Source organism: Diadema setosum, chromosome 21, assembly GCF_964275005.1.
Source record: "Diadema setosum chromosome 21, eeDiaSeto1, whole genome shotgun sequence".
Lineage (NCBI taxonomy): Eukaryota > Metazoa > Echinodermata > Echinoidea > Diadematoida > Diadematidae > Diadema > Diadema setosum.
In genome coordinates this window covers 4,837,370-4,865,071 of record NC_092705.1, presented here as the reverse complement: position 1 = coordinate 4,865,071, position 27,702 = coordinate 4,837,370, and the positions used below count along the sequence as shown (strand labels likewise).

At 38.8% G+C, this 27,702-nt stretch overlaps 1 protein-coding gene across 1 annotated transcript in view; it reads left to right on the top strand.

Moving 5' to 3' along the window:
- Nucleotides 1-27,702, top strand: part of LOC140244667 (disks large homolog 1-like) — a 260,660-nt gene that overhangs the window by 197,933 nt on the left and 35,025 nt on the right. The window contains exons 5-7 of the mRNA XM_072324287.1: nt 15,158-15,211; nt 20,503-20,553; nt 26,665-26,789. Of these exons, the coding sequence (XP_072180388.1) occupies nt 15,158-15,211; nt 20,503-20,553; nt 26,665-26,789 (230 nt within the window). The remainder of the gene's footprint in view (nt 1-15,157; nt 15,212-20,502; nt 20,554-26,664; nt 26,790-27,702) is intronic.

Sequence of the window (27,702 nt, the reverse complement as noted above, 5' to 3'; positions counted from 1 at the left end):
GACAGTGAACTTTGTGTGGTAAGAGCCAAAGCAACTGTCATATCTAAATAGCATGTCATCAGGGTGGTAGATTTTAAGTGGAAATGACATTTTTATTGGAGACCCAATCCACAAATATCTGGAAAATGTGGAAATGAAGTTTCAATTAAAGCTCAACTAATGCTAAAAAAATTGATTGGCCTTCAATATGTGTTAAGTCTGTTAAGTTCCAGTTAGGTTTAATGGGGTGTGTAATGAAAAAGTGAAATGTATAATCAGTAATGAAAGATTTATGCTGAAAACAGTTGTTTTGTGTTCTATATTTTTTGGAGCATTGCTGAGAACCATATTTTGGCTTTAAGAATTTAAGCTGTCATGAAATATTTTGGAGACACTTTGAGAGTAATGAACTAATTACCATAAGATGCCTTTGGTGTATATTTGCGTTGTGCTTTGCTACATCGTAAAGACCTGAAACCTCCATCTTTTTTTCTCCTCGCATTTTACACCCCAAAACCTGCAAGTGAACTGGTCCTCTTTGATGTTGCCATGGTAACAGGTTGCCTCCTCGGAGAGAGAGCATCAATATTTAATGGAGATGTTCATTGTGATGGCGCTATTCGGTCGCGCTTGTTCCAGGCAGGCCAACTTGTCAGCTTAGAATGATTCTTTTTTCTTTACAGTTGGAAAAAAAAATAGGCTGTCTTTTGAACGGTTGTGCAACTTCATAATTGCGATACCTTCTCATCTCGTATTTACCAGCCTGCATTGGAAGTATGATGGCCGATGTATTAATATGCGCGGTGGTGTTATTGATTTTCTCTTTTGCTCCGTCACAAGTAGCAGTCTGTGGAAGATACTGACGGGCTCCGGCGCGATACCACAGGCATCCCTGGAGTCGTAACTGCCAATTAAACTGCAAATTATTGATTGCCCATTGTTTGTTCCCCCCTTTGAAAAAAAGTCTGTTCCAATTTTCAGAGGACATATTATATTGCTATTGTGTTTAGGGCCCCCACAGTAGAAGTACAAATAATGGCATAGACATCTACCGTTACCCCCCCTTTACTCAGTCGCCTCTTGTTGTGCGGTTCAGAGTATTTATTGGTGCGCGTCATAACGTGTAGCGGAAAATTTTGCAGCAGGTGTCTACCTACGCCCAAGGCTGATTTATGTTGGTAACTCTGCCGCAGAACTGTTTTCGCGTATTTTCTCTTTCGACCGGCTTCCACGTCTGATGTGGTGAGTTCAGGCTCGGCACTTGCGTTTTTGCAAGAATAAAGAAACCGATCAATGTTTGTCTGCTGCTCACAAGCTGCCAATACCAGTTTTCTAACCCACAAATTCACCAAAGGAAGGAAAGTGCCCCAAAAGTCGTCCTTTTTACGTCACGATTTTGTTCGGCTCCTCCTTCTAAAGTTGCTCTTAATTTCAGATGGCTTTGTTCACATCTACAACTAGCAAGGGCGAATTTTTACCGGTCTGAAAGTGGGCTTGTTTTGTTGTTGTTTTTTTCTTTCACTGCTTCACTTCTTGTTAGCTATCCTACATTTATTGCTGCTACTCTCTGAAGATAAGAGATAATCAAGGTACCTTTATAATGGCAGTAATAGATCTGCTGTGCAGTTACCTCTGCCATCTCAAGTCTTTCATTAGTGTGTCTACATCAGCAGTAGATAAAGCGGGGAAAAAAGAGGGAGGACCATTTTGTTGGACGAGACAGACACAGTTAGGAAAAGGTCACAGCGAGAGGAAAAAAAAAATATTATTGAAGGTATTTACTTCATACAGGCACATGCTTGCAGGAAATATATTGTCAAGACATCACGGCGGCAAATGGCAAGAACGCTGCGCCACGGTATTGCGATCTGCCGAAATCGTTGGATGTCGACAGCCATTTTACGGCTATTGTCTGTCGTAGAATAGAAATTATCGATCAAACTCCCCAGGACCGTCTTCAATGGAGATGTCATTGGATTTCAGAATGGGGGGAGGGGGGTGTTGGGAGGGGTAGGGGAGGGAATGGGGCGGAAGGGGAGAGAATAGGACGCTGCTAAGCGTGATCTCTACAACTTGCTTAACTTCAGGGACATTTGAAAGATGTTGGAAAGGTACAAGCATATCCATTGGTGACAAGTTCTTTAGATGTGGAAAAAAAAATCCAATGCTTTCTATTCTGTCTCATGCAGCTTGCTACCATGTCCAGATGACCTTGTTGCTGACAAGAAAGAAGACACGAGGGGGGGGGGGGGATAGGATGGGAATCAGATAAAAGGCTCAATACTTACCCACTTCATTTTTCATATACTGGAGTGATCATTCCAGTATATTTTCTTCCCGATTACTAGCAAATGGTACCGTACTATTTTGTGTAGTGTACAATGCATGAACATATATGTCAGAAATATTCATCGATCTATCAGTGTAGCTTGTTTTCCCATTAATTTTACTTTTGCGGAAGGATAGATGGATGGATAGATAGAGATGTCTCTGTAAAGTATCTTATTTTCTTTCTCTCTTTTTTTTTTGAAACTGGCTACTGCAGTTATCATGAGGAGAGATTATTCACCATGCTTGATATCATAACACAGTCTTGAATGTATTTTAGACCTGAATTTTACCCACACGAAAGTACTACAAGAGGTATACTATTGCACCAAATGAAAAAAAAAAAAAAAACACAAAAAAAAAAACCTGTCTTCTACATGTGATTTACATTGCAGGTTGAGCATTGCTTTCCTATTTTGGTTTTGTTTTTGTTTCGGTCATATCTGCCCACCTAATTGCAATATACAGAGGATGAGCTTCTCTCGGCACATAAATCCCGCGCTAATCAGAGAATAAGGGTAGATGAATTAATTCCATTTCGTTTCATTTGCTTCATTGTTTGCAAGGTTAAGGTCAATGCACTGATTTTTTTTTTTTATTCACTGTTTGAAGAGCCCCTGTGAAATGAAATGAAATGAAATATAACAAAAAACAAACATGAATTCTCATTGGTACACAAATTTGTGCCTACGTGCAGATTGGCATGAAGAGTGTGGTAACCCACATTCTGTGGACCCCTCCCGTCAAGGTTTCCCACAGTGCACAGAAGTTCAAAGGTCAAGTCGGGAAGTCAAGTCATCGACTTCTGGCTGAAGCATTATTTAGGAAAGCAGCTACCTACTTCTCCAATTTAATGAAATTAGTTTGTGTAAAATACCCAAAAGGTTACATTCTTTTTAAGAAGGTGATAAGAGAGCATAAAGAGCAGGAATGGAAAATGAACAAGAATTACTCATGTTGTGTACTATGCAAGCATCATAGAAGCCGCAGTTTCAAGTGTTAAGCCCTTTCCTCACCATATCCAAAGAGAAACTGTTCCTGATTGTACGGGATCATCGGCTATGCCCCTATCTTATAGCTCTTCTCTCAATTTACAAATCGGGTATATCAGAAAGGAAAGAGCCAAAAATGAAAACCTTAATTGGAAAATATCAAAAATATTGATTTCATTACTTTTCAGGAAGGAGACTCAAGCTTATTGATATCATTTATTGTTATTATTCATGTTTTCTTTAAAGCAGGGCTGTCCCATTCAGAGACGCAAAGGCCTGCATTACAAGGATATCAGCAATTTACCCTATTTTAGTGATGACTATCATCAAATTATGTCATTCCTATTTTATCCAGTGGGTTTGCCCACAAGAGGAGATGTTTTTAATCAAAACTGGCAAAAAAAAAAGTAGTTTGTTGGGTATGTTGCATGAGGTGGTAAAAGCATTGTAGATGAAGTAATGACAAAGAAGAAGAACTTTCGTCACTGATGTATTAACTACTCAGTTAACAGTGATTATAGTGACTTCTAGATTTCCATAATAGTACAGGAAATACATTTTCTGGTCTCAGTGGTTGTTGTTCAGGTTTTTTATTTTTTGAGTGGGAGGAATAATTATTCTCCATCAGATTAAGTTTGTAAAAATCTTGGTTGAGAATGAAGAGGAAGATGATTTGCTTATGTTGAATTTGAAGTATGAATTATCAGAGAATATATCCCAATTTTATTTATTTTTGTAACTTTGTCACACCAAGCATAAAGCAGTTATGCAGAGACATGAAAAATATGAACTTTTCTTATTAATTTTGAAAGCTTCCTACCCCATAATCATTTGTTTGTCTGTGTCTGTGTATGTTTGTGTGTATGTATGTATGTCTGTATGTATGTATGTGTGTGTGTTTGTGTGTGTGTATGTGTGTTCCCCACAAGGGCCTCATTCTCCCCTCCCCCTTTCTTTTGTCAATCTCTCTCTCCCTCTCGCTCTCTCTCTCATTTTCTTTCTCGCCGTATTTTCAGCCCTCGACACTGTTTCATTTCACTGATATCGTTGATCGTTGTTTTGCAGAAAGCCAGTCAAGATAATTGCTGGAGGGGTGTAGATTAGAAATTGTATCTGTGAGTCGGTCGGACTATGGTATTCCTCCGCAAAGGGCCGTAAGCCGCGTGAACCCGCCGCAGTTTCAGTGTCATTCCATAAGTAGTATTGTCACATGATCAGCTCTTTATCTAACAAGTTTGCAGAGGCGTCGTTTGAAAGGACACTGTCTAGTTCATCCCTTTCACACTCTCTTCAAAGGAGAAAATATTTTGGTGAAATTATGTTGCGTTTGCTTTTAATTTGTGGTGGTGCGTGTCGTGCAATGCTGAAAAGCGTGAAATTCCAAAACTATAAAGACAGGTTTGGTTACAACACATCCAAACCAGGAATCTGAGTGTGCTTCAATGTATGGAATGAACTACTGTGATAAATGGATTTGAAAGCTTCATGGACATTCAGAATGTCTGCTTTTGATTTAAAGGACAAGTTTGCCTTAATATACACATGGATTGAGTGATCAAATGCAGCAATATTAGTAGAACACATCTGTTGTGAAACTTTGAAGAAAATCAGACAGATCGTTCAAAAGCAGTGATTTTTTTTTTCTTTTTCTGGGCAGTCACTGCTGATTGAGAAGACTACTCCAGTTTTTGATGTCACATGTGCAGAATGATATAATAAGGAAAATATGGAGAGAATTCCACAAAATATCATTTTTTTGAAAAAAAAAAGTAATGATTCCCTTTACTTGTTACTGATGTATGTTGAGGGTAATATTATTCCCCCTGCCTTATGAAAGAGCCAAGTCAAGTGCTCTTTTGTTATACGAGGAAATGAAAATATGTTAAATTTTCTTATATCTTTCTTCATGGTGTCCTGAGATCAATAGGGAGTAGATCATATTGAGCTCTCGATGGACTGCAATTTACACCCAGAACAGCATGGTGTCAAGTTCTTATTCAACATTTTGTAGATTTATCAGAAATAGAAAATGAAATGATCCTCAACTATTTCAAGAAATATTTCAATGACAGGAAGAATTAAGTACACGGGAGACCACCTTTTATAGTCTAAAATTCATCCATCCATTGATCACATTCATTTTTTTTTTCTCTAAGCAATTTGTTGCCATGTTCAAAGCTTTTGCAATATATGACTTAATCCTGAGAACTGCTACCAGTGCTCAAATTCTCAACAAAGCCAGTCATCCCATTTCCATGGCAACCCACATCCAGTGATGGAGAATGTCAAGAAGATACGTTAAGCCCTACGCTCATTGTGCAAAAAGATTGGGGGGGGGGGTTCAGATTTTTTTTTTTTTTTTTTTGGGGGGGGGGGAGGTGGAGTAAGTCTTAAGGGCTTTTTACACTTGTGTTTCTTAACCCCGGACTTTCTCTGACCCAGGACTATCGTTAGTCCCGTACCAATTTTTTCAGCTTTTTACACTCGCCAATTAGTCCCGTACTATCTCTTGTCCGGGGCTAAGGAGAAAACTGACCTTTTTACACTCGTCTTTCTTAGCCCCGGACTTTCCAAACCACATGAATATTCATAATTACGCTGTGTACTGTACACGTACACGCACGCACCGGCAGCACTTGATTACCTCGTTTCTGATTGGTCAGTGAGGGTCGCACTTCGTCTCCGTCGCTTAGCCCAGGATTATTTTTTCGTTCTGTTTACACTCACTTGCTTGGCACCGCAATTGCGGTGCTAGCACCGCAATTGCGGTGCTAACCCCTGCTATTTTGCAGGGCCAGATAGTACCGTACTATCGGTGGGGCTAGCCCACTTTGGCAAAAACGAGTGTAAACAGAAAGTGGGCTAAGGATAGTCCCGTACTATCGGTGGGGCTAAGGCCCCCCTTAGCCCCACCGATAGTCCGGGGCTAAGCAAAAATTTACAAGTGTAAAAAGCCCTTTAGCGACACTCACATCAACTATAAAGCCGTTGATGGCTGGTCTATCTTTCTCGCCCAGAAGATGTAGTTCTGGTGTGTGGGCGGCAGATTACATTTTGAAGAATCCCACTGGTGGTAATTTGCTTACGCTTGGCATCAATTCGGAAAAAAAAAAAGCCAGACTGCTTGTGAATCGGAGTGTGCATGTTTCTTGGAAAAGAGCAGATTATTTCAGGTATGTGAGCCCTCACTATGTTTTTTATACTTATCATTTTAAGCATAGAAGTTTGACACCAACAGTGATTTGGCACTCACCACAGATACTCTTACATACATAAATACATACATACATACATACATACATACATACATGCACACACACAGACACTTATGCATTCATCTCACTTAGTCTTGATCCAAGGCTTTTATTTCCACCATTTTTTCTTCTTTTTTTCCCCTTTCTTTTTATAAAGCTTCAGTTGGATTTATCTATATCTATGTTTCTCTCTCTCACACCATTGAAAGCTCCAATCAAGTAGGAGCCAATCAAACCCAAGATGATCAGACTCTCTAGTGGTTGGTCTCCCAGGAATTAATCATGTTTTAATTAATGTGCCAGGCCGAAAATCAGAAATTGGTCTGAGACCAAGCATAGCATCTAATATTCATCTGCATGCATTTTGTACAGCACACTTGTGCTACAGACAGTACATACCCCCACCCCCCCCCCAATTGAACACGAAGCAAAATATAGCAAAAGTGTGCTTGGGTGAAAACTGTGTGTGTTCACTGCCTTGATGATCATGTTACTTGTGTTGAGGTTGTATAGTCCTTTTTGCAAACATCACAAAATTTTGTTTGGTTTAAGAATAATGTCTCCTTTATCATTATGAAATCTTACAGGAATGCATCTCAAGAGTTTGTAAAAGAAAAAAAGAAGAAATGAAACACCAATTCCATGTCCCTTGAAAGAATGCTCCCCTTTTGTACCAAGAGTAAAAGATTTGTTTCTTTGTTGGGGGGGTCGGTCGGAATAAATTCACTGGAAATCTATGGTATTGTCCCCCCCCCCCCCCATCATAAAGAAATGTTTTCAGTTTTATTACTGTACCTGAGGAAAGGTCTGAATTATCTACCTTTACAATATACCAGGTCATGAAAGGAATCTAATTTTCAGGTTGCCAAAAAAGGGCACATGAACTTTTAGGAGGGATGTTACTCTCACACTTTTGATACCAATAATCCTACAACACCATGTGATCAAATGAGAGACATATTGCACAAGTCTCTTGCCTTAAAACAAACTACACCCATGAAACATTATCACTCCATTAGTAGCAATCCCCTAGTCTCATCCACCCCACCCTCCATGGACAAAAAAAAAAATAAAAGTTACACAAAATGGGTGCTTGAAAGACACCCCTTTATACCAGCCCCCTACATCTGTGCATCAAAATTCTCTGTTCTGTGCACACACTTTATATCCCATCAGTCATAAGCCATTGAGTTTCGGTGCAGACTGAAAATCATAACCAACCCTTTTGGGATATGGTGGAACTAAGGGTCAACTGGAATAGTGGCAGCACACTTTAAATACATCAAGGCCAACAATTTCATATCTACTGAGGATAGCACCAGTCTGGATTTTTGTGTACATGTATGTGTGTGGTGGTGGGGGGGGGGGGGGGGGGGGGGTGGAAGCCAGCTGTATAAACTGGTGTTTGCTGTAACCTCTGACCCTTGAATTCTGACTTGGTCTTCTTCCCAGTAAAGCTGGTATATATATGTATCTTCGTATTGCCATGAGAAATCTTGTATATTAGGCAATAAGTTTCTTTTGACAATACATACATTGTCCTTCCACAGATGAACACATGCCCTGAAATTATCATTGATACTGCTTGCCCACAGCTCTTGCTGATGCTATCTTTATTAGGAATAATTGATATTTGAGGTACACTGTATATATAATCATGTATGTCCATGTATGTATGCATTTGTCTATGGTCTATTTTTGTCTTCATATCACACACCTAGACATCTAGTCATACATACCTACATGTGCATACAGACAAACTTGCATGCACGCATGCACACATGCACGTAAAGATTTGTACACACACACTCGCTTTTTTTCATGAACAGTCTTGGAGAATTTGAGAAAGAAATTGTTTGGCCGAGAGAAGTATATCCCGCTTACTGTGTTCCATGCTATACTGCCTAAATGCCCAGTATGTAGGGTAACTTTTGCAGCATTTGTAGTCATTTGGTTTTATCATTTATTATACCAGGCTATTGTCATAGGTAAATTGTCTAAAATCAACATATTTCCATTCAGGTACATCATATTCACTATGTGTGCTTGTCATTTGGTAAACATCAACTTCTGATTTTGTATATAATAAAATAAGATGTTGGGCTTTCTTGGGGGTTGTAGGCACTTTAAACGCATGCTTTGAAAATGCAATATTTTCATTTATCTAAAAACCACTCTCTCTAGATGTTTTATGGTATCAAGCCACTGTGAAGACATTGTTGTTTTTGAGTTTTCTGCTCTGTGGTTTTATGCATTTTTTCATCTCCTTTGATGGGAGTGGGTCTGAGAAGCTTTTAGGAGTGATTTGTAAAATTGGTTTGGAAATGGATGAAAAGAAAAATGCAAAACAAAATGGGAGAATCGCCCAGGAAGTCAACCCTTTCTTCTTGAAGACAAAAGGAAGGTCAAGCAAGACAATACCTCATTTTGTAATTACGAGAAAGAGGGAGGGAAGAGGGTTGAGAGCAAGAAAAGTGATATTAGGATTAGAGGTGAGCCTCTTGGCCAATAGTTCATTTCGGCAGCAATTACTTAATATGCCCTCTCAAATTAGCGCCCCCTTCTCTTTCTCCCTTTCAATTAGGCTGATTTCGTCGCTCTAGCGCCCAAAGCTTGCACGCCGAATACCGCAAACGTGAGCTTTTCGTGGGTGGGGGAGTCAAACAGCTTTCGACTGTGTCATCATTGAAATTATCATTTGCGTGGTTGTGTTTTATTCTCCTTCAGGAAAATAACTTTTCACCTCCACTTCTGCCCAACAGTTTCAGTTTCTCCCTTAAGCCCCCCCCCCCCCCCCCCCCCCCCGGGGGGAAAGAAAAACACCAACAGAAAGCTGCAAAGATGGATGAGAAGATAGAAGAAATGTGGCTGATTTTGAGATTTCACAGTAGCGTCTCTAATGGATGTGGCTATGTCACAGGATATTTTGCGGTGGAAAACGTGAGATGGTGGCCATGCTGGGCCTCAGCTGAAGGAATTGATAAGGACTTTGTCTTATTCTTTTTTTTTTTGGGGGGGGGGGGAGTGGAGGTTCAGAAATTGATGTTGAAATTTGGTGTATTTTCTGCCCATCTACAATGTCACAATTTAAGTTTGATCATGGAGAATTTCTAGTGATACACAGAATGCATCTGGTGAAATTTATGAGGTAAACTTTCCCTTCAATTCAACCCTTATCCTTAACATTTTTTTTTTGCAGAGAATCAGATTTCTATTATAGCAATTTACTTGCCTGGGTATTGCCACTAGATGGAAATCTTCAATTCCACTCTGGTCTGCCCCAAACAAACAACCCACCTGGATTTACTGCTATCATGGGAAAATATGCTAGTGGCATTTCTTTGTGCACCAGTGGCTGACTGAAAGAAGTATTTTTAGATTCTCGTGGGATGTTTGTTTGTTTGTTTGTCTTTTATCTCCCTTCCTGTTCAGTATTTTGAGTTTGTCGTCAGTGTAGGGGGGAAAAAGCTGCCGACTCGAAAATGCACCTCCCCACCGTAGAGTAATGAGTGGGACTAATGCAAATGAATAGCGTCGAGGAGATCTTTGATATTCGAGAAAATCAGAGGATCTGAGCGTAGGGGAGGCACCATCCAGCTTCGATTTTTACCTCAGCTTAAAGGTTCTCTGTAATGCAAGTGTCAGTAGCTGCCAGGTTGTATCATTAATGGGATTGGGGGGTCCACGGATGCCCCCCCTTTTTTTTTACAGAAAAATGAAGAAGGAGGAGGAGGAGGAGGAGGAGGAGAAGAAGAAGAATTAACACTCAGAGGCGAAATTTGAGGAAATTGCTTGGGAGTATGTCCCCTCCCCCCCCCCAAAAAAAAGAGAACAATTTTAATGGAGCTGATTACGCAATTGCAAAAATGTCATCAGGGATATTTGCTCAAGCTCGGCAAGTTTTGTGTGCTCAGCATTTGCGTTACAATTAATGGATCGCACACTCTTCCGCTTTTGCAACAGCTGATATAGAAAGAGCATACACCAAGCTGGGTGTTTTCGTCAGGTGAGACCGAGCATGTTGTTCTTTTGAGGGATGGGAGTAAGTGCAAGATGCTGTCAATATTGTAGGTAAGATACAGATGAGATATATCATTCAAGGGAGAGTCTAAATTTGAGATGAAAAGGGAACTATTTATCAAGAATTGTAAAGGATTTTCAGATGCAACACGAAAATGTCACACAGCAGCATAAGGAGAACCTTTAACAAAAAAAAAAAGGGTAAAACGTACGACATGCACGATTGCTGCCATACTCTGTATGTATTGGTCTTTATCATATCATCTCTGATCTCATCTTATTTTCATATAATATGAGCAATCATCAACGACAAAAAAGAAATGATAATAATATCAAAAGCCAAAGAGAATGCATAGCTTTAAAGGGGGAGATTACATGCACGCATTTATGAAGCAGAATGGGTACACCAATATAAAGATGAGTAGATGATGAACATAAGTCCTGCTGTGCCCTTTCCAAAGTGAAGAGGAAAAAATGACTGGAGTTCTGCAAGGAAGAAGTGCTAATCATTGCTAAGTGACTGAAATTGTATCCATCGTCCTCATTGTAAAGCAATACATGCTGGAGTGAGTCGCAGATCTGACATCATGATGTGTGATTATCGGCTGAGCATAATGCTGTCACAGCAATGCAAGGTTTTGACGTAATCAAGCCCCTATTCTTCAGCTTCGGGAAAAAAAAAAGAGAGAAGAAAATGATTTGAATTGTGAAGGTCGTTCTTTCGTAGGTGCTTATCAAATATTTGAAAATTTGCCTGCTTGCGGGAATGGGCAGGTGTTCTGTGATGAAATTTGTGTAAGCATCATCGTGTTTGTCGGATAAATATGCATATTCAATACCCAGTTTTTCGACAGGGATTACTGCAGTCAATTCCACAGGTTTGCATAGTTGGCTCCGCTGATCAATGTTTGACATCCTCGAGAAGGAAATTGCCGCCTGGAGCTCTGGTGTTGGATGTGGTCATCCCCCGCCCGCCGTGCTCAAATAGTTGCGAAAGCGGTCAACGGGCGGCGATAAATCGGGGAGAACTATCGGCGAGATTTGGCACATACAGGGGCTATTCTCTTGTGAGGAAATGTCCTGGTTAGGAAATGAACACACACAAACACACACACACATACAGACAGACAGATATGCATGCACACATACACACAAATACACATCATTGGATCTATTTGGGTCATGTGATTACCTTGGCCAAATCTTACTATTTTTTCCCCCGTCGCCACGGGTCCGCCTGTTGAGCAGCTATATTAGGAAATGGTGCCTGGCAATGTGAACAATATTATTCTTTCTTTTTTTCCTTTCCTTCTCAACCTCCTGATCTCTCAGTTCTTCCTTCTTTCGTTCATTTCTCCTTTTCCTTCAACCATATTCATTTTCTCTCCTTCAATCTTCTTCCTCTTGTCCTCTTTTCTGGCCATCCTGCCTCACATCCCATCCCTCTTCATTTCATCATGGGAGTTTATGTTCAGAGTACCACAAAGCTATTTTTGACATGTACATCATTTGTGTATAAGGCAAGACTAATGCTGAGAAAGCTTGACTTTTTGCTGAAAAAAAAAAAGATAGATTAGATTGTGATGCAAAGGTATTCTAAAAATAAAGCCACAGAATCAATTCACATTCTATTCATTCTCTTCCCCTCCAACAACACAAGTGCCATTCACCCCTAGCAACATGGCCAACCTCTTTGCCATCCCACACCACCCCCCTTTTCAACCAGTGTATACTTATGTCAAGCCTCCATACTGCATCTTGGAATGGCATCATATGACTTCTTGTTCTGAACATCTCTATTGTAGTAGAGGTTTTTGTTTTGTTTTTTGTTTTTGTTCATTTTTGTTTTTGTTTTTGCTTTTGCTTGTTTTGCAGCAAACACTGCAGTGGCTTCCTACATATTGTACAGGAGCTAAAGTAGGCAATTGATTTGTCATATTACTGTGACCAATACAACAGCCATGGCAGTATTGACACACACGCACACACCACCGGCTTGAATAGATAAGCCACTCGCGATCTCACATGGAAGATATGTAAAAAGGGTGATTCCGCCAAGCGATCTCCCGACAATGCTTTAAGCAACATTGGCAGAGCAGACGGGCTCAGTTTTATGATATATGCGATTTAAGTGAAATGGGAAATTGAAAAATAATGTGAGTGGTACGTGGTCTGTCTGGCTGTACGCTGATGTGATATAAATGCAACAAGTCATTAATGTCTAAACATTACTCTCAGATTTCTGCCCAGTGTTTACTTAACGAAGAGGATGCAAAACACTTTCAACATGTCATGTGAGAGTTATGGAAATCGACATCGATATTTCATTTCAATATATCTCGCATTGGCTATTGTCATCTCTGTGTATAATAACTCGAGAATGCATATTACTTCAAGATATGCGAAAGCGATGAGATGATTTTGTCAGATTAGCTGGAATAATCAGCTCTCCTCATGTCATCAATTATTTCCTGAAGTGGAAATGATTTACCACCTGGGCCAAATGGAAAATAAATGAAGCAACCATCATTAGTCACACACACTCCACGAAGTCGAGAAATATTTCATGTGTGGATGGCATTCGCAGTGCTGCGTAAAAACTTTAACCCGTCCATTCCTGGGAGAAGTTTCACCGCAGAAATCATTATCGTCATACCGTCATTGAGTTGGCAACCCTGAATTTCACAGCACATCCTACCTAAGTTGGAGACGTACAGTATATTACACTGAACTTATCAAAGTAATTAGATCTGCGCTAAATCGGCGAGAAGTGGAAAGAATTGCAAATTTAAAACAGAAACATTTGACATAAATAGTTTACAATGTTTGCTAATATTGGGATCAGTTGTAAATGTAGCGCTAAAGGGGCTTTTGATAATCGATGCAACTGAAATTAACAAGTGCATGATAGTGTTGTGTTACCTTTCAGAAGCATCAACACAATTTTTGTGGTCTACATCACGGTGTGGTTTGCGTGATAGTGAGACTGTAAACTATTGGTGCTTTACGATATTTCCTCCAGATGTAGATTGTGCATTCATGCGCTGGTAAAAGTACATGTATTTTGTTGACAACCTTGTGAAGAGAAAAAATATAAAAAGCCCCACGGCATGCTGGCTTTTTCCGCCATGTTTTCTCTGAAGACTCTTCCGTGTGGATGGCAACTTCATAAAATGAGGACATTTTTAACCTGTTGAGGATGACTCCCAAGTGTACTTGGGCAAGTGTCTAGATGGGAAATGCATGTTGTAGCAAAATCAGCCCGTCCTCAGTGGGTTAAAGAAGCACTGATTGAGACAAATGAAAATGACAAATCTGCATTGAAGATACAATGGTTCACACTGCTATGAAAGAAGAAAATCACCCTGTGTTGAGATGTCCATAATGAGGGTAAGAAGCAGTGATTGAGAAAAAGGAAGATTTGCAAATCTCCAGGTGGAGATTCAAAGTCCTTCAATGGAAGAAAAACACTGCCCAGTGTTGGGATGTTTATATCGATTGGCGAAAGGGGTTGATTTCTACCCCAAATGTACTGCAGAAATGCACGTCGTGTGAGAGGGGTAGTGTCCTTCAATGCACTGGGATATATATGATTTGTGGAGCAATTAGCGCCAGATTGGTATAATTGTTGTGGTCTCTCACGCCCCCAGTTTGACATAATGAAAAATAGAACTCTGTTCCTATATCTCTCCACCTCTTTCTGTCCCCTTTTCTCTGTATATATATCTTCACTTCTCAAGCAAACGCTACATGATTGCATTACATCCGCTTCACTGAGATCGTATTTTATTAACAGTTTACATCTATCGCCAGTGAAGTTGCGATGCCGGTTTGTGATTTCAGCTGAAAACATCATTTTTTTCTTCTTCTTCTTCCTCTTCTCGCAATTCATTGGACCATGTGCTAATAAGGAAAGAAAGCCTGAAAAATTAAAAAGCATTCAGTGGGGGAAACTATGGTGGAAATTTCACTGTGAAATGTTAAGTTGTTTGTGTAATAGAAATGAAGAATAATTGCATTGCCAGTGATGATAATAATATTAACATTAGTGTTCTGGCGTTACATATACCGGTAATTGATTGATGTACTATGAACAAATCATTGCTCTGATTATGATGATAAGAAAGAATGATAATGGTAATACTATCAATATGACTCTCACTTCACATGTATCTTCATATCTCTTTCATCATCATCATCATCATCATCATCATCATCATCACCATCATCATCATCATCATCACCATGATACTGTAAAATGAGGAATGTTTGCGTGCATTTTAATTTCTCGAATCTCGCTAGCGCCAACATTCGCAAAATTAAAATGCACATGAAAGTTCTTGCCTACACAATATGCATTGGATGCCAGTGGCAATTCGCAAAAATTTCATGCTGCGAGAAAGGCCGTCAGCTCCAATTTACACAATTTTCATGCCGCGAATATATCTTGTTTTACAGTAAATGATATAGTGTCAATTGAAAACAAATTGTCTCATGTATTACACGAAAGGATACCCTCGTCTCTATGGTAACCATCGGTGCTGTCTATTTTTTTTCTTCCTCTGTCTGTTTTCCCTCCTCCAGCCCTCACCAGCCTTGTCACTCGCCAACTCAGATAGAATAGATGGCTCACCCGCAGTAAGTCTGACCTCTGGCCTCCGACCTTTGACCGTTGACCTTCAGTAGACATGTTGTTGTTGTGAACCATTCATTGTGTAACATTTTGAGTTTGTAGCAAAATGTGTGTGTACATTGTATGCCTTTATATTATCCTTGCTTATCCCTAACTCAGATTGTGGGTCACCTGCAGTAAGTTTGACCTCTGGCCTCTGACCTTTGACCATTGACCTTCAGTAGAGATGCTGTTGTTGTTAACCATTCATTGTGTAACATTTTGCTTTTGTTTTGATTTGTGTATGTATGGCTTTACCCTTTCTTTTGTTCAGTTTTTGTTTTCGCTGTTTATATCTGCATGTGTAGAGGTATGAAAAACAAGCATGGCTGTAGAGTTAGCCGCCAGTTTTCGTGGTGCTTCTCGTCTTTGTTTATGAGTGGATGTGTTCAACAAACACAAATCTCATTCCGACGTGATTGCCTTCTGTGTCAGTAGTCTATATGTTGTCTTTCGTTTGTTTGTTTGCTCATTATCAGCGGGTAGGCGACGGTTGATCGTGTTTCAGTTCCGCTTTGCTGCTGGAATCACTGTACATGATTTTCTCACAACAAGTCGTATGTGTCATATTTCATGTCGACCGCAGTTGTGGTGGCTTAAATGTTCATTGTGGTCATTTTCACCGACGAGGTAGCATAAATGTGCGTCAAGCACACTTATGTCGGTCTGCGTGTACATTCATGTTTCTTCGTCGCATGTTGTGTAGATTAATGTGGTTTGTGCCTCGAGATGTGTTTTCATCCACGGTGCATGCTGTTCGTGTGGTTTCGTGTCTAATTTGCTGATTGGGCACGCATGAAATGCTGCATGTAGACAGAGTAACATTGCGCTCTTTCAATTTCAGGGGGAGGATGCGGTGAATGCAAAAGCTGCAAGAAAATATTTCTTTATATTGCATCGGCAGACAATATGAACAATATGTACTGCAAGAAAATATTTCTTTATATTGCATCGGCAGACAATATGTACTGCAAAAAAAAAAGGTCGGAAAACGGCTCAACAATAATACATATTGCATGACGTTGACACATGTGAGCAGGCGCAAGGATGCATTTGATATAGATTTGAAATCTTTCATCAACAAATCGTACTGAAAATGCTAAATGATAGGTTGGTAACCAAGTATTGATCATCATCGTACACTGTACTGCAGCAGATTGGGCATTCAATTTTCAAAAAAAGGGAACCATTAATAGCGACCCAGGGGGTCCCATTCAAACTACGGGGCCCCAAGTGTATCATGTGTCAACAAGTGAAGCATTACACATGAAAATGATACAATAAAATCCTGCATTCCTGTACATCGGGCCATGCTTTGATGGGAAATGTAAGTAATGATGCATTTATGTGCAGTATTTGATAAATATCCACCGTACTAGTCCCTCTCAATGTACAACCCTGGCCATACCTATAGATTCAAATTAGACCATTCCTTCACAATTGCTTGGGAGTTGGCATTTGTAGCAGTTCAACATTCTGCGACTCATAGCTGTCTGTGCTAGCTACCCATTATGATTTTTTGTTGCCATGGTAATACACTCTCACTCAAGCCTAAGATGGTCTATCTATAAAGCAGCATGACAAGGGAAAGACTCAATTCAAGTTGCAGGCGATTCAAAAAACAAAAATTCACATGAAGAATATCCTGCTCATTGTCTGGCATTCTTTGAAGTGCAAGGATGCCAAGAAATGCCAAGTGTTTCTAGTGATCATTTCAGATTGAAGCACGAACATTCGTCATGATGTAGCCAGATCTGTGGTGTCTTCACCAGTATCTTAAAAAATAAATAAATAAATAAATAAACAAATACAGTTGAACCTCTATTATCCGGCCTCCCTTTATCCGGATCTCTCTATTATCCGGACGCAATCTCGCCGTGATTTTTTTTTTAATAATTACGGGAGGAAAGGGGGATTCCCAACTCCATGAGAACTCCTACACAAACACACATGAATTACATATTACTTCCAACATGATTAACATACATTACATCAAAGTTCCTTCCAAATTGCTTACCTTCAGACATTTTAACATCCCCAAGCATCCCCAAATGTAACAATGAAAAGGTTGCAGTATACACATTACTACATGTGGTACTACAATGGGCTACATCAGTACATGTGCATGTATATGTACATGTATAAAGCATTGGGTCTCCCGTATCCGGCCAAATCCCTTATCCGGCTGAGCCCCGGTCCCGACTTGTCCGGATACGAGAGGTTCAACTGTAAATAACATGTATATACATATATATGAACAAACAAACTAACAAAATTGCCCAGGTATCAAATGGCAAGGTAAGAAGTTGAATGTATTAGATGATGGGAAAGTGGGGGAGGAGTTCACTGTTTTTCTTATTATACAATGATGTTAAAATATATGTCAACTTCTTTTCATGTGACCACAAAAAAAAAAAAAATGAGAAGCTAATTGTTAATGACAGAATATGTTAATTAGATAACAAGTCTGCATTTCATGATTTACATGTAGATTTTTATATTGAAAATGACTACATCAAGTTACTTGGGTGCACTGGGACTAGAGAAGCATGATTTTTTTTTTTTCTGGATGTCTATCACCTTTTTTTTTTAAACCCTGGATATGAAGTGACATGCCATGTACATGGAACTACAATGTAGGTCCATGGTATATCTAAAGCAACCTGTACCAGAGATGTGTGTTCTGTTCGCAGTATAGTCACACTAATGATTGACCACCCATGACACAGCGTGGGTTTCTCTGTGTATGCTGAATAACTGCAAAGTTTTGTGCATACAGCTCTCATGACTACGCTCGGTCAGTTTAACAGTGGGGGGACCAGGTGTAAGTACGCATAGAAGCGGTTATGTATGTTTCGCCTAAAGATTAAAACCTTGCACTTGGGGATGAACATCATGGCAGCGACTTTGGCATGTCGTCGGTATTCCTTGAGAATTAACAGCAGCTTAATGAGCGTTATGAATGTTTTACCTAAAAAATCAAATCTTGCACTTGAGGACAAACATCATGGCACCAACTTTGACACACTGCTGGGCTCCACGAGAAATATCGGCAGCCTAACGAGCGCTACGTATCACGCATCTCGCACTTGTTGGTAGCATCGATAAGTGTGCCAGGTGTCCGTCAGCAAACACAGGGAAAAAAAAAACTGAGGGGTGGGGGGAGGAAAAAAAAGATAGAAACCGTTTGGAGATGGACCGCTGAGGTCTTGGCAGAGCAAACACTAATTCGGGGGGAAATTAAATCGGCAATCAATCTGCGGTCCCATTTGTCCACACCTGCCGTTGCGCCACACTCCCGGAAAGAGTATACGACCCTGGAATGTGACATGTCCGACATTCAGTGAGATAACAGTGAAAAGAAAAAGTTATGAGAAAAAAAAAAGGAACTGAAGATGAGGGCGCTATACAGAACAAGACTGTTTTGTATCGCTGTGAGAAATGCATGTGGGGAAACTGATACACGTATTTTGAAGAAAAAAAAATCAGAGAGAAACTCTAGCAATCAGTGTCCGACTAATCGATAAAACACCGACTTAAAATAAATTGTATTGTCTGTGTTTACATACGCGAAAGTTGTATGAGTCTCTGTCATTTTAATGCGATTGCCGCCCCCCCCCCCCCCCCCGCCCTGAATAATTGATTTCCAATTATGTATTGTGCACCAACTATCGCTTTTCATACCGCAGATTGCTTCAATCTAATTTTCAGTTCCATAAGCCAAAAAATTACCAGTAGAGATTATATGCATTGCACAAGGTCAGAGTGGCAGACCTGCCCAGAACAGCCTATTTGACATGAAAGCAGCATAATCATTCTAACAGGACACAAGAAGAATACTAAAAAATTTGGAGAGAATGCCCATTAAAAAGAAGATAAAAATGTAAAAGAGAAATAGCAGTATTTTTAAGAGTAGTAGTGCCTTGTCATTCTACAACAGGTACTGTAAAACACAATATTTTCATGGCATGAAGCCGACAGCCTCTTTCACGGCATGCAATTTTCGCAAGTTGCCTCTAGCATTCAGTGTGTGTAGTGTGGACAAGAACTTTCGTGTGCATTTTTATTTTGCGAATCTTAGCTCTCACAAAATTTGCAAAATCAATGTGCACCCGAACATTCCTCGTTTTACAGTAGTCAAACCTGCTGTGACCACATGTACATAGAAGAGTGGTTGTCTATTAATACCACTACACGTATTTACAATTTGTTTTATACATTAACAAACCTGTATATATAGAGGTCATCTTGCCATGAAGACTGTTGCTATTTTGCCTCCATTTGGTGGTTTGTTTTGGGGATTTTTGTGTATTGTACATGAGATTTACCTTTTTCCTTAGTATTTTTTTAATGCATGTAATTAGACAGACATCACATACTCTTACAAAAGTGATCTGGGTGGACAGATATTGTTTTATTTGAGCTATTTTGAATGTCATCTCATAGCAACAAATCAGTGACCTCATATCTGCAAAACTGAATCTGGATCAAAAAGAGGAGTTGCTCAGGTTTCTATTCATTTTGTCTGAAAGCTTCACTCCTTTAGCTGACAGGAATGGGTTGTGTCACTCTCTGAAGTCTGTAGAAAAATTGCTGATATCGCAGAGACTGCTGGGGTAGATATCCTTTTTTCAGTCGCCACGTGAGAAAGGGATCTGATGTGATGAGAAAAATGCCATGGTATTGCAGTGTATTGAGTGCTGTGCTGTATCAATGTGTACATAATGAGGCATTCATTGAGTGTTTGGTTCATTTCATGCATTGTTTTTTCTTTTGTTTGTCTGTCCGTGTGCTTTGTTTGTACACATTGCACCATGCTGCTGTTGTGCTAACAAGCGTGTCTTCATTTGCTTTTCCAGAGGAACAGTACAGAGTTGTACGGATACGATAATATCGTGATATTATGGCTTGTTGCATAATGAATTGTCATGTTTCCCATACAGTTGCAACAAGCATTCTTCCTTGAAATGCCCCACCCCCAGGACTGGTATACACTCAGATGTGGGAGCTCAGGCTTCATGTTTTATCATAATATAGTGAGCTCCAAACCCTCTAACATGTTTGCCTTGGGCAACTAAAATTCAATGTTGGGCAAGTAATATACATACAGCAGGCTGTTTATTGAATGAATGCTGATTGTGGGGCAAAGGAGAGAAATATATCGTGTTAATACCCCCTGCTTCGCGTTAAATTGGCTTGAATCCATCTATTTTCATTATGTTTGTCTTTCTCTGTTTTTGTTTTTTCTGCTCTACAGATACAAAGCAAAGAGCCCCAGTGGCAATACGAGGAGATCACACTTGTCAGGGTAAGTCGTCAAAAAGATCTGACCACATTACTCCTGTTCTCCAATCCCTCCACTGGCTCCCCATACATCAACGTATCACCTTCAAAATCCTCCTTATCGTTTACAAGATATGTAATAATCTTGCTCCATCTTACCTCAAAGACTTAATTTCTTTCCGCTCCTCCACTTCAACCCGTTCTCTTCGTTCTTCCTCCACTCTCCAACTATCACATGGTCCCCGCACCTGCACCCGCTATGGTGATAGGGCTTTTTCTGTTATTTCCCCGTCTCTCTGGAATAAACTTCCTCTCCATATTCGTAATGCTGATAACGTTGATAAGTTTAAGTCATCGCTGAAAACTTATCTGTTTACTCAACTTTAATTATGTTGTTTTGTTGCTGTATGTTATATTATTAGTATATTATTAGTATAGTATATTTACATAATGCTGTATTTTATCTTAATGTCATACTTTTTTTTTTCTTTTCTTTTCTTTTTCCGGATCAATGCGCTTAGAAACATCAGTATAAAGCGCTATATAAATGTTATTCATTATTCATTATTCATTATATATCTCAGAAATATATATCTATTCCTTTCTCTCTTTTTTAATCTCTTTTTTTTTACCCCCAGCCATCTCTCCCCTTAACCCTGCATAGATGCACCGAAAGGAGAATTTGTTTATACAAAGATGTCCTCACGTCAGATAGAAAATGACATTTGTGGAGAACGAAAGGGTCTTTCTGTCTTTTTTTTTCCCTCTCTCTTTCTCGCTTGTTAGAATTTATTTAGGAATGGGTAGAGGGCATTGGAAGTTTGATTGTACTCCAACCTGGGGTAGAATTGTTATCAAATCGATGGAATGCGATCTCTTTTATTATCTAAATGCTTGCAATTCTTGGTAAGGAGCTCTTTCAGGAGCAGGACTAAGTGCTTTTTGATTAATTGATTGAGTCAAAGAATTATTCCTTTCCGTTAAGCCCGACTCCATGCATGAGCTTCACAGGGTTGCGCAATGATGTTTGCTTTGTGAAATAATACATATAAATGATTGTACAATAATACATATAGGAGATGATTATTCAATATTACATATAAATGATTATGCAATGATACATGTAGATGATTATTCATTATTACATATAAATGATTGTACAATAATACATATGGAGGATTATTCAATATTACTTGAATGATTTTGCAATGATACATATAAACTGAATGTACAATGATAGATATAAGTTATTGGGCAATTCATATGAATGATTGTGTCCACTTCCTGACATTGAAAATTGTTATATCTTCCAGTATGCATACAAACGTGAAATTGATTACAGTATGGATTTAATAATTTAAATGCCCCAAAGCCTCATCTAATCCATTGCGTGCCAGTTCTGGGAATGACATGCATCAAGTATTTGGATATATTGGGGTTGGTGGGTTAACTGAACTGTGATCCAAAATATAACTATCCTTTTTTTCAAAGAAGCAAGAACAATGGAATCTGAGTGATTGTTATCATTATCATTTGATATCTGTACTCATATTTGAAAAAAATGTAGTTACAAGTTTTGATGAAGATGGAAAAAATAAATGAATGAATGAATATGTGTGAATGTGCATTAGAGTGTGGGGGATAAAGAACGAAATCGAAATTGTTTTATCCATGAGAGAGAAATGTATCAGTTTTAAATAGAAAACCCGATTTGAAAGTAGCAGTCATGCCGAATTCAGAGCAGGACAAAACAAAAAACAGACTCCGGACTCGTATTCAAAACATTAGGGTATAAGAAAAGAATTCTTTTATAAAGAGAGAGAAAGAAGGAGATCTGTGCTGTCAACTCCTCCGTCCACAAACTAGGGATCCATCGACACAATCTGGCAAGAAGCAATCTCAATATTCATGGTTTTATGCGGAAACTTAATCTTTTCAACCTGTGTCGCGAAAACCAGGATGGGAATAAATGCGGCGAGCTGCCGCCACAGCTCGGTAATAGCTGCAGAAGGGCTAAAAAGGAAGAAAGAAAGAGACAAGCAAAACAAAAAACAAAAACAAAAAGAAGAATGCTTAAATTCATATATACAATATTTTAGTCAGTCGAGGTACAAGTTTGATCAATATCACCCCAAAGCTGCTTCATCCATTTATCCATATCTCAGTCCCATTTTTGTTTGTCGTATTTGTTCAGCACAAGTCCTTGCAACTTGGAAGGGTTTGCCCATTTTATTATTTCCCCTTTATATTCTTTTTTCCCCTTGCTATTTCCTGATATCCTCCTATTCTGTTTCATTCTTGTGCTTGATTTTCCTTCTTTCCTTCTTCATTCCTCTCATCTCTTTTCTCCTCTTGTTTATCTTTCTCCTTCCTCCTCTTTATCCTCCTTCTCATCTTCTATTTCTTCCTCCTGTCTTCTTTCACATTGTGTTTTCTGTTTGTTCCTTTTGTCCTCATCTCCTACTATCTCCCTCCTCCTTCTCTTACTCTTCCTCTGTCTTATCTCATCATCATCATCATCATCATCATCATCATCATCATCATCATCATCATCATCATCGTCATCATCATCATCATCTTCATGTTTGTTTGTTCTTCCTTATTCACATTGTGCTCTCTGTTACTCCTTTCATTCTCACCTTCTACTTCTTTTCTCCTATTCCTCCTCTTTCTAATCTCATCTTCATACTTGTGTTTGTTCTTCCCCTTTCATATTATGTTCTCTGCTTAACCTCAGCTTTCTTCTTTGTTTCCTACTATCATCCTTTCTCCTCCTCCTCCTCCTCTTCTTAATCTTATATTCATATTTGTGTTTGTTCTTCCCTTTCACATGGTGTTCTCCATTCATTCTTTCTCCTTCTTTCCTTCTCCTCCTCCTCTTCTTTTCCTTGACCCCATCATCTTCTGTTATCTTTTTTTTTTCGCTATGTCCTGTCTTGTTCTCTCTATTCTCCTATTTCCCATCCTCCATCCTCTCTCCGTATATACGGTGTGTCATTTTCTTATAATACTTGGTATATGGTGTATACTGCAATCATTACCCTTCCGTCACATATTTTACATCAGCCTCCTTTTCTTCTCATCTTTCTTTCCACTCTTCATCTCTCTCTTTCAACCTTTATATTCATTTTTCTCTCACACTTTCACTGATTATAACCATGGGTTATATTTCTCCCCGTCCCCCATTTCTCTGCTCTTCTATTGTAAAATTGCTAGTGTTCACGACTCTGCCCCTTTCATTTTTTCCGGGAGGTTTTTTTTTATTTTTTTTTATTGGAGATATAAAGCTATGTGTGCAAATGCGACATCAATTCTGGAAGCACCACAAGTGCAATTAAGTCATGTTCCTTCTCTATTCCCCCCACCTCACCTCGATGGCTATATCACGATATCCCTCATTTGAAGAGAAGAGAAAGATCTACGAGTGAAAGTGGGGGGGGGGGGGGGTTGATAATGCAAGCGAGAGATCTTGAACATTTTACTTCAGACTTCCCAGGTTCGTCACAATTTAGGGTCTGAATCCGTCTCGTGGCTTGCCGATTGCCCGCTTGCATGCGGTGTAATTGTACATGCACAATTTTATTTTTTATCTTAGCTTGTTCCAGCCCGTGCCCCAGAGCGAACAAATCTCCCAGCGTATAGATGCAAAGTGTCTTGTCCGGCGATTGGGACAGAATTTAAGATGCCCCAAGTGTCGCCTTGTCTGTGAAAGCTTCCTGGCATGTACCAACCATATTTATTGGAGTATGTGTCTGTGTGCGTGTGTGTGTGTCTGTGTGCGTGTGTTGTTGTTTTTGTGTAGTGCTTCTTTTTGAAAGCACTGTCTGCCAGATTTTCAGCAGCGTGTTTTCTTTTCAAGCAAATTGGCGTATGGCAAGCATATTTTCGATGGGTTGTTGTTTGAAGTGGTGGTGAACAGTGATGGCGTTTTTAAATGGTAAGAGAGTCAAATAATATGTGCTCCCCACTTCTTGTGTCTAAGTGAGCATGTCAGGTGGAAAGTTTAAAACTCCACGGTGAGCTTTTATGGCAATCAAACAGTAATTCTCTTTCATCAAAGGACAGTTATTTAGATCAATGTCCTTTGCTATTGACAGTGATGTTTAGCTTGGTAGGGGGGGGGGGGACCAATATTAGTGTATGTAATAATGTGGGTACATACTTGAAGCTGAACTTAGACAGGGACTGTCAGGAGCATCAATATATTGGGGAAAAAAAGTATGCAAGTGAGCAAAAGTCATCATGCATCCACTGGTGAATTACAGTGAAGAGTAATACTTCAAACCCAAAATTATTTTGTAAACATATTGTATTATAATAAAATATATTTTATGAAATAGTGTTTGTGTTTACTGGTCAGGTTAGTTCTCATTATTTTTGCTCTTTTCATTAGAGATGAAAACTCGACCAGCTTCCCACAATACTAACAAGAATATTTTCAGAAGCGCAGAAGCATTTCAGAGAAGGCGTCTCTGGTTTTGATGCAATGTGTTCATTGCAATCATTACGATGTCATACTTTGCGGTCTCATGCAATATTACATTACCGTGTATCCACTCTCTGTGTGCAGTAGCATAAATGTATTATTTATCATTTTGAGTACAAAATAATTGTATGGGTATGTCTCACGCATAATCCATAAAATGTTATTAAATATACCAGTGCATGAATGAGATGACAGCCACGGTAGAAGCAATTCCCCATTATGTAGTACGAGAAAGGCAAAGTCCAATTCCCTCGTTAAGAAAAAAAAAAAGGTTGGAGGTCAGTCAGAAGATGTTGATTTTAAGAGGATGACATCGATTGAGAGGAGGGGCCCTTCCATCGATTTGTGAATATGCCTTTGAGGCGAGTATTTTCAAGCGACAGAAAGATGTTGTTTTCATTCTCTGCTTATTGGTGGGTGGGGTTATTTTACGGGTCTGTAAACCGCCATGCTGCAAAGCTGCTGCTAATTGATGCCAGCAATGCAATTACAATTTGGGATCATGGAAGATGGTGCATTTCATCAGCCAGTGCCATGAAATTTAGCTGCGTGTTGTTTGTACATGGGCTTTTATTTATTATCTTAACACATTAACTCACTTGTAGCTCGTATGTGTACTCCAAATTGATCAGTATTTATTTTCATGTTGGTGCAGTTTTTATTTCCATAAACAATCATCTGAGTACAACCAAATTTTCAGATCTTTTTTATCACTTTGCATTTAGATGGTCACTAGGCATGTGATACTGTCTGTCAAATGTACTTTTAATGTTTTTAAAAATATCTGAAATAAAGTGTTGTAAGGGTTTGTTGTCATTTGGTGCAGTGGGAGTGTAATGATTTATTGATCATGATTAAAAATTTGTCAGGAAACAGAAAATACTGACAGCAGCATTATCATTATGATGATTATGTTATGGCAATAATTTGATTGTCAACCTACTCATCTCAGAACCAGGCTGTAATCTACCCCATGTGCACAGGATGTCTGACACTTTATACATAACAATAACGTTCACATAGGAAGATGATGTAGATGTTCATCAGTGCTTTCTTGCTACTCCTAGTTTCATGCAACCCACATGAGATGTGATTGTCTGTCAATTCATGTGACTCCTTAATTTTTTTTTTAAGATTCCTTTTTTGCTCTGGATTTATACGCCTTGAGCACTGTACAAGTGAATTTGGCACAGTATAATGTTTATATGTATTATTGTTACATATTATTATTATTACTATCATTATTATTATTAATATTATTATTGTTGTTATTATTATTATTATCGTTATTATTATTATTATCGTTATTATTATTATTATTATTATTATCGTTATTATTATTATTATCGTTGTTATTATTATTATTGTTATTATTATTATTATTATTATTATTATTATTATTATTATTATCGTTGTTATTATTATTATTGTTATTATTATTATTATTATTATTATTATTATCATTATCATTATCGTCGTCATCATTATCTATTCATACCTATTGTGTCCATTCATACACAAGTGTATATATACATGTATATGTATTTATTTTTTATGATTTTTTTTTCACAGTGGTTGTAAAATTAGTATTATTTTTTTTTAATGTGATCTTAAGATTCCTCCTTCTTGTTCTCATCTTTCCGTATCCAGGGCGGGGCGGGTCTGGGATTCAGCATCGCCGGTGGAACCGACAACCCGCACATAGGGGACGACCCGAGCATCTTCATCACCAAGCTTATTCCAGGGGGTGCAGCAGCGGTCGACGGAAGACTCAAGTAAGGGGGGTTGCATTTCATGTAGAGAAGATACATAGAATTATGTAGAGATCATTTGATCCTGTATATTATGTTCATTTCATTCCCTTTATGTGACCTAAATGTCTCTCTTTTTTGTCACTATCCAGTATTTTTTTACAAATATTTGATACTGTAGTCAAACGTCAAGGCCAGGAAATGAGATTCTACCCAGACATGAGTTATACTTCACAGAATATTTCCATATATGAATGTGTGTGTATATATTATACATACATACATACATACATACAGCACATGTTGCACATATATATCAATATCATAAGATCTCAAATTAGTCCCTCCTGAACGTTAGTTCAGAACGACTTTCATTCAGACTTTAGAATGGTAATTGCCATTTTTGAGCCAGAATTATTACTGAAACTAGGTTGGCATCATGATCAGTCAAAAGTGAAATATGATGTATGACAGAAGGAGGTCACATAACAGAAATGAAATATTTGAAGTTGTGCAAATCAAACATTATTATCGAAATTATGCATTTACGTGTAGTATTACAAGTTGTAATCATATTGCTATTGATTGTGGGACTCGGTGATATCTAATAAGACTTGTGATCAATCACGCTGGACTCTGTTTAAATCAGTCTCCGGGGGAAATCTGTTGTATTATTTTCACATCCGAGTACATCTGAAGTAGAAACTGGCCAAATTGAACGACTGGCGAAAGCTTATTTAAGAATAAAGGCTTTGACCGCACAAACACACAGATGATTAAAGCTGACAAACCTTTGATGCAATATCCATTTTTGAGCGTAATACTTGCATCACTAACGCCTGTATCATATTTAACTCTGCCATATGGGATACAAATATGCATTTCTCTTTTTTTTAGGAGAGAGGGGATGGGTAGGGGGTGGGGGAGAACAGAAACT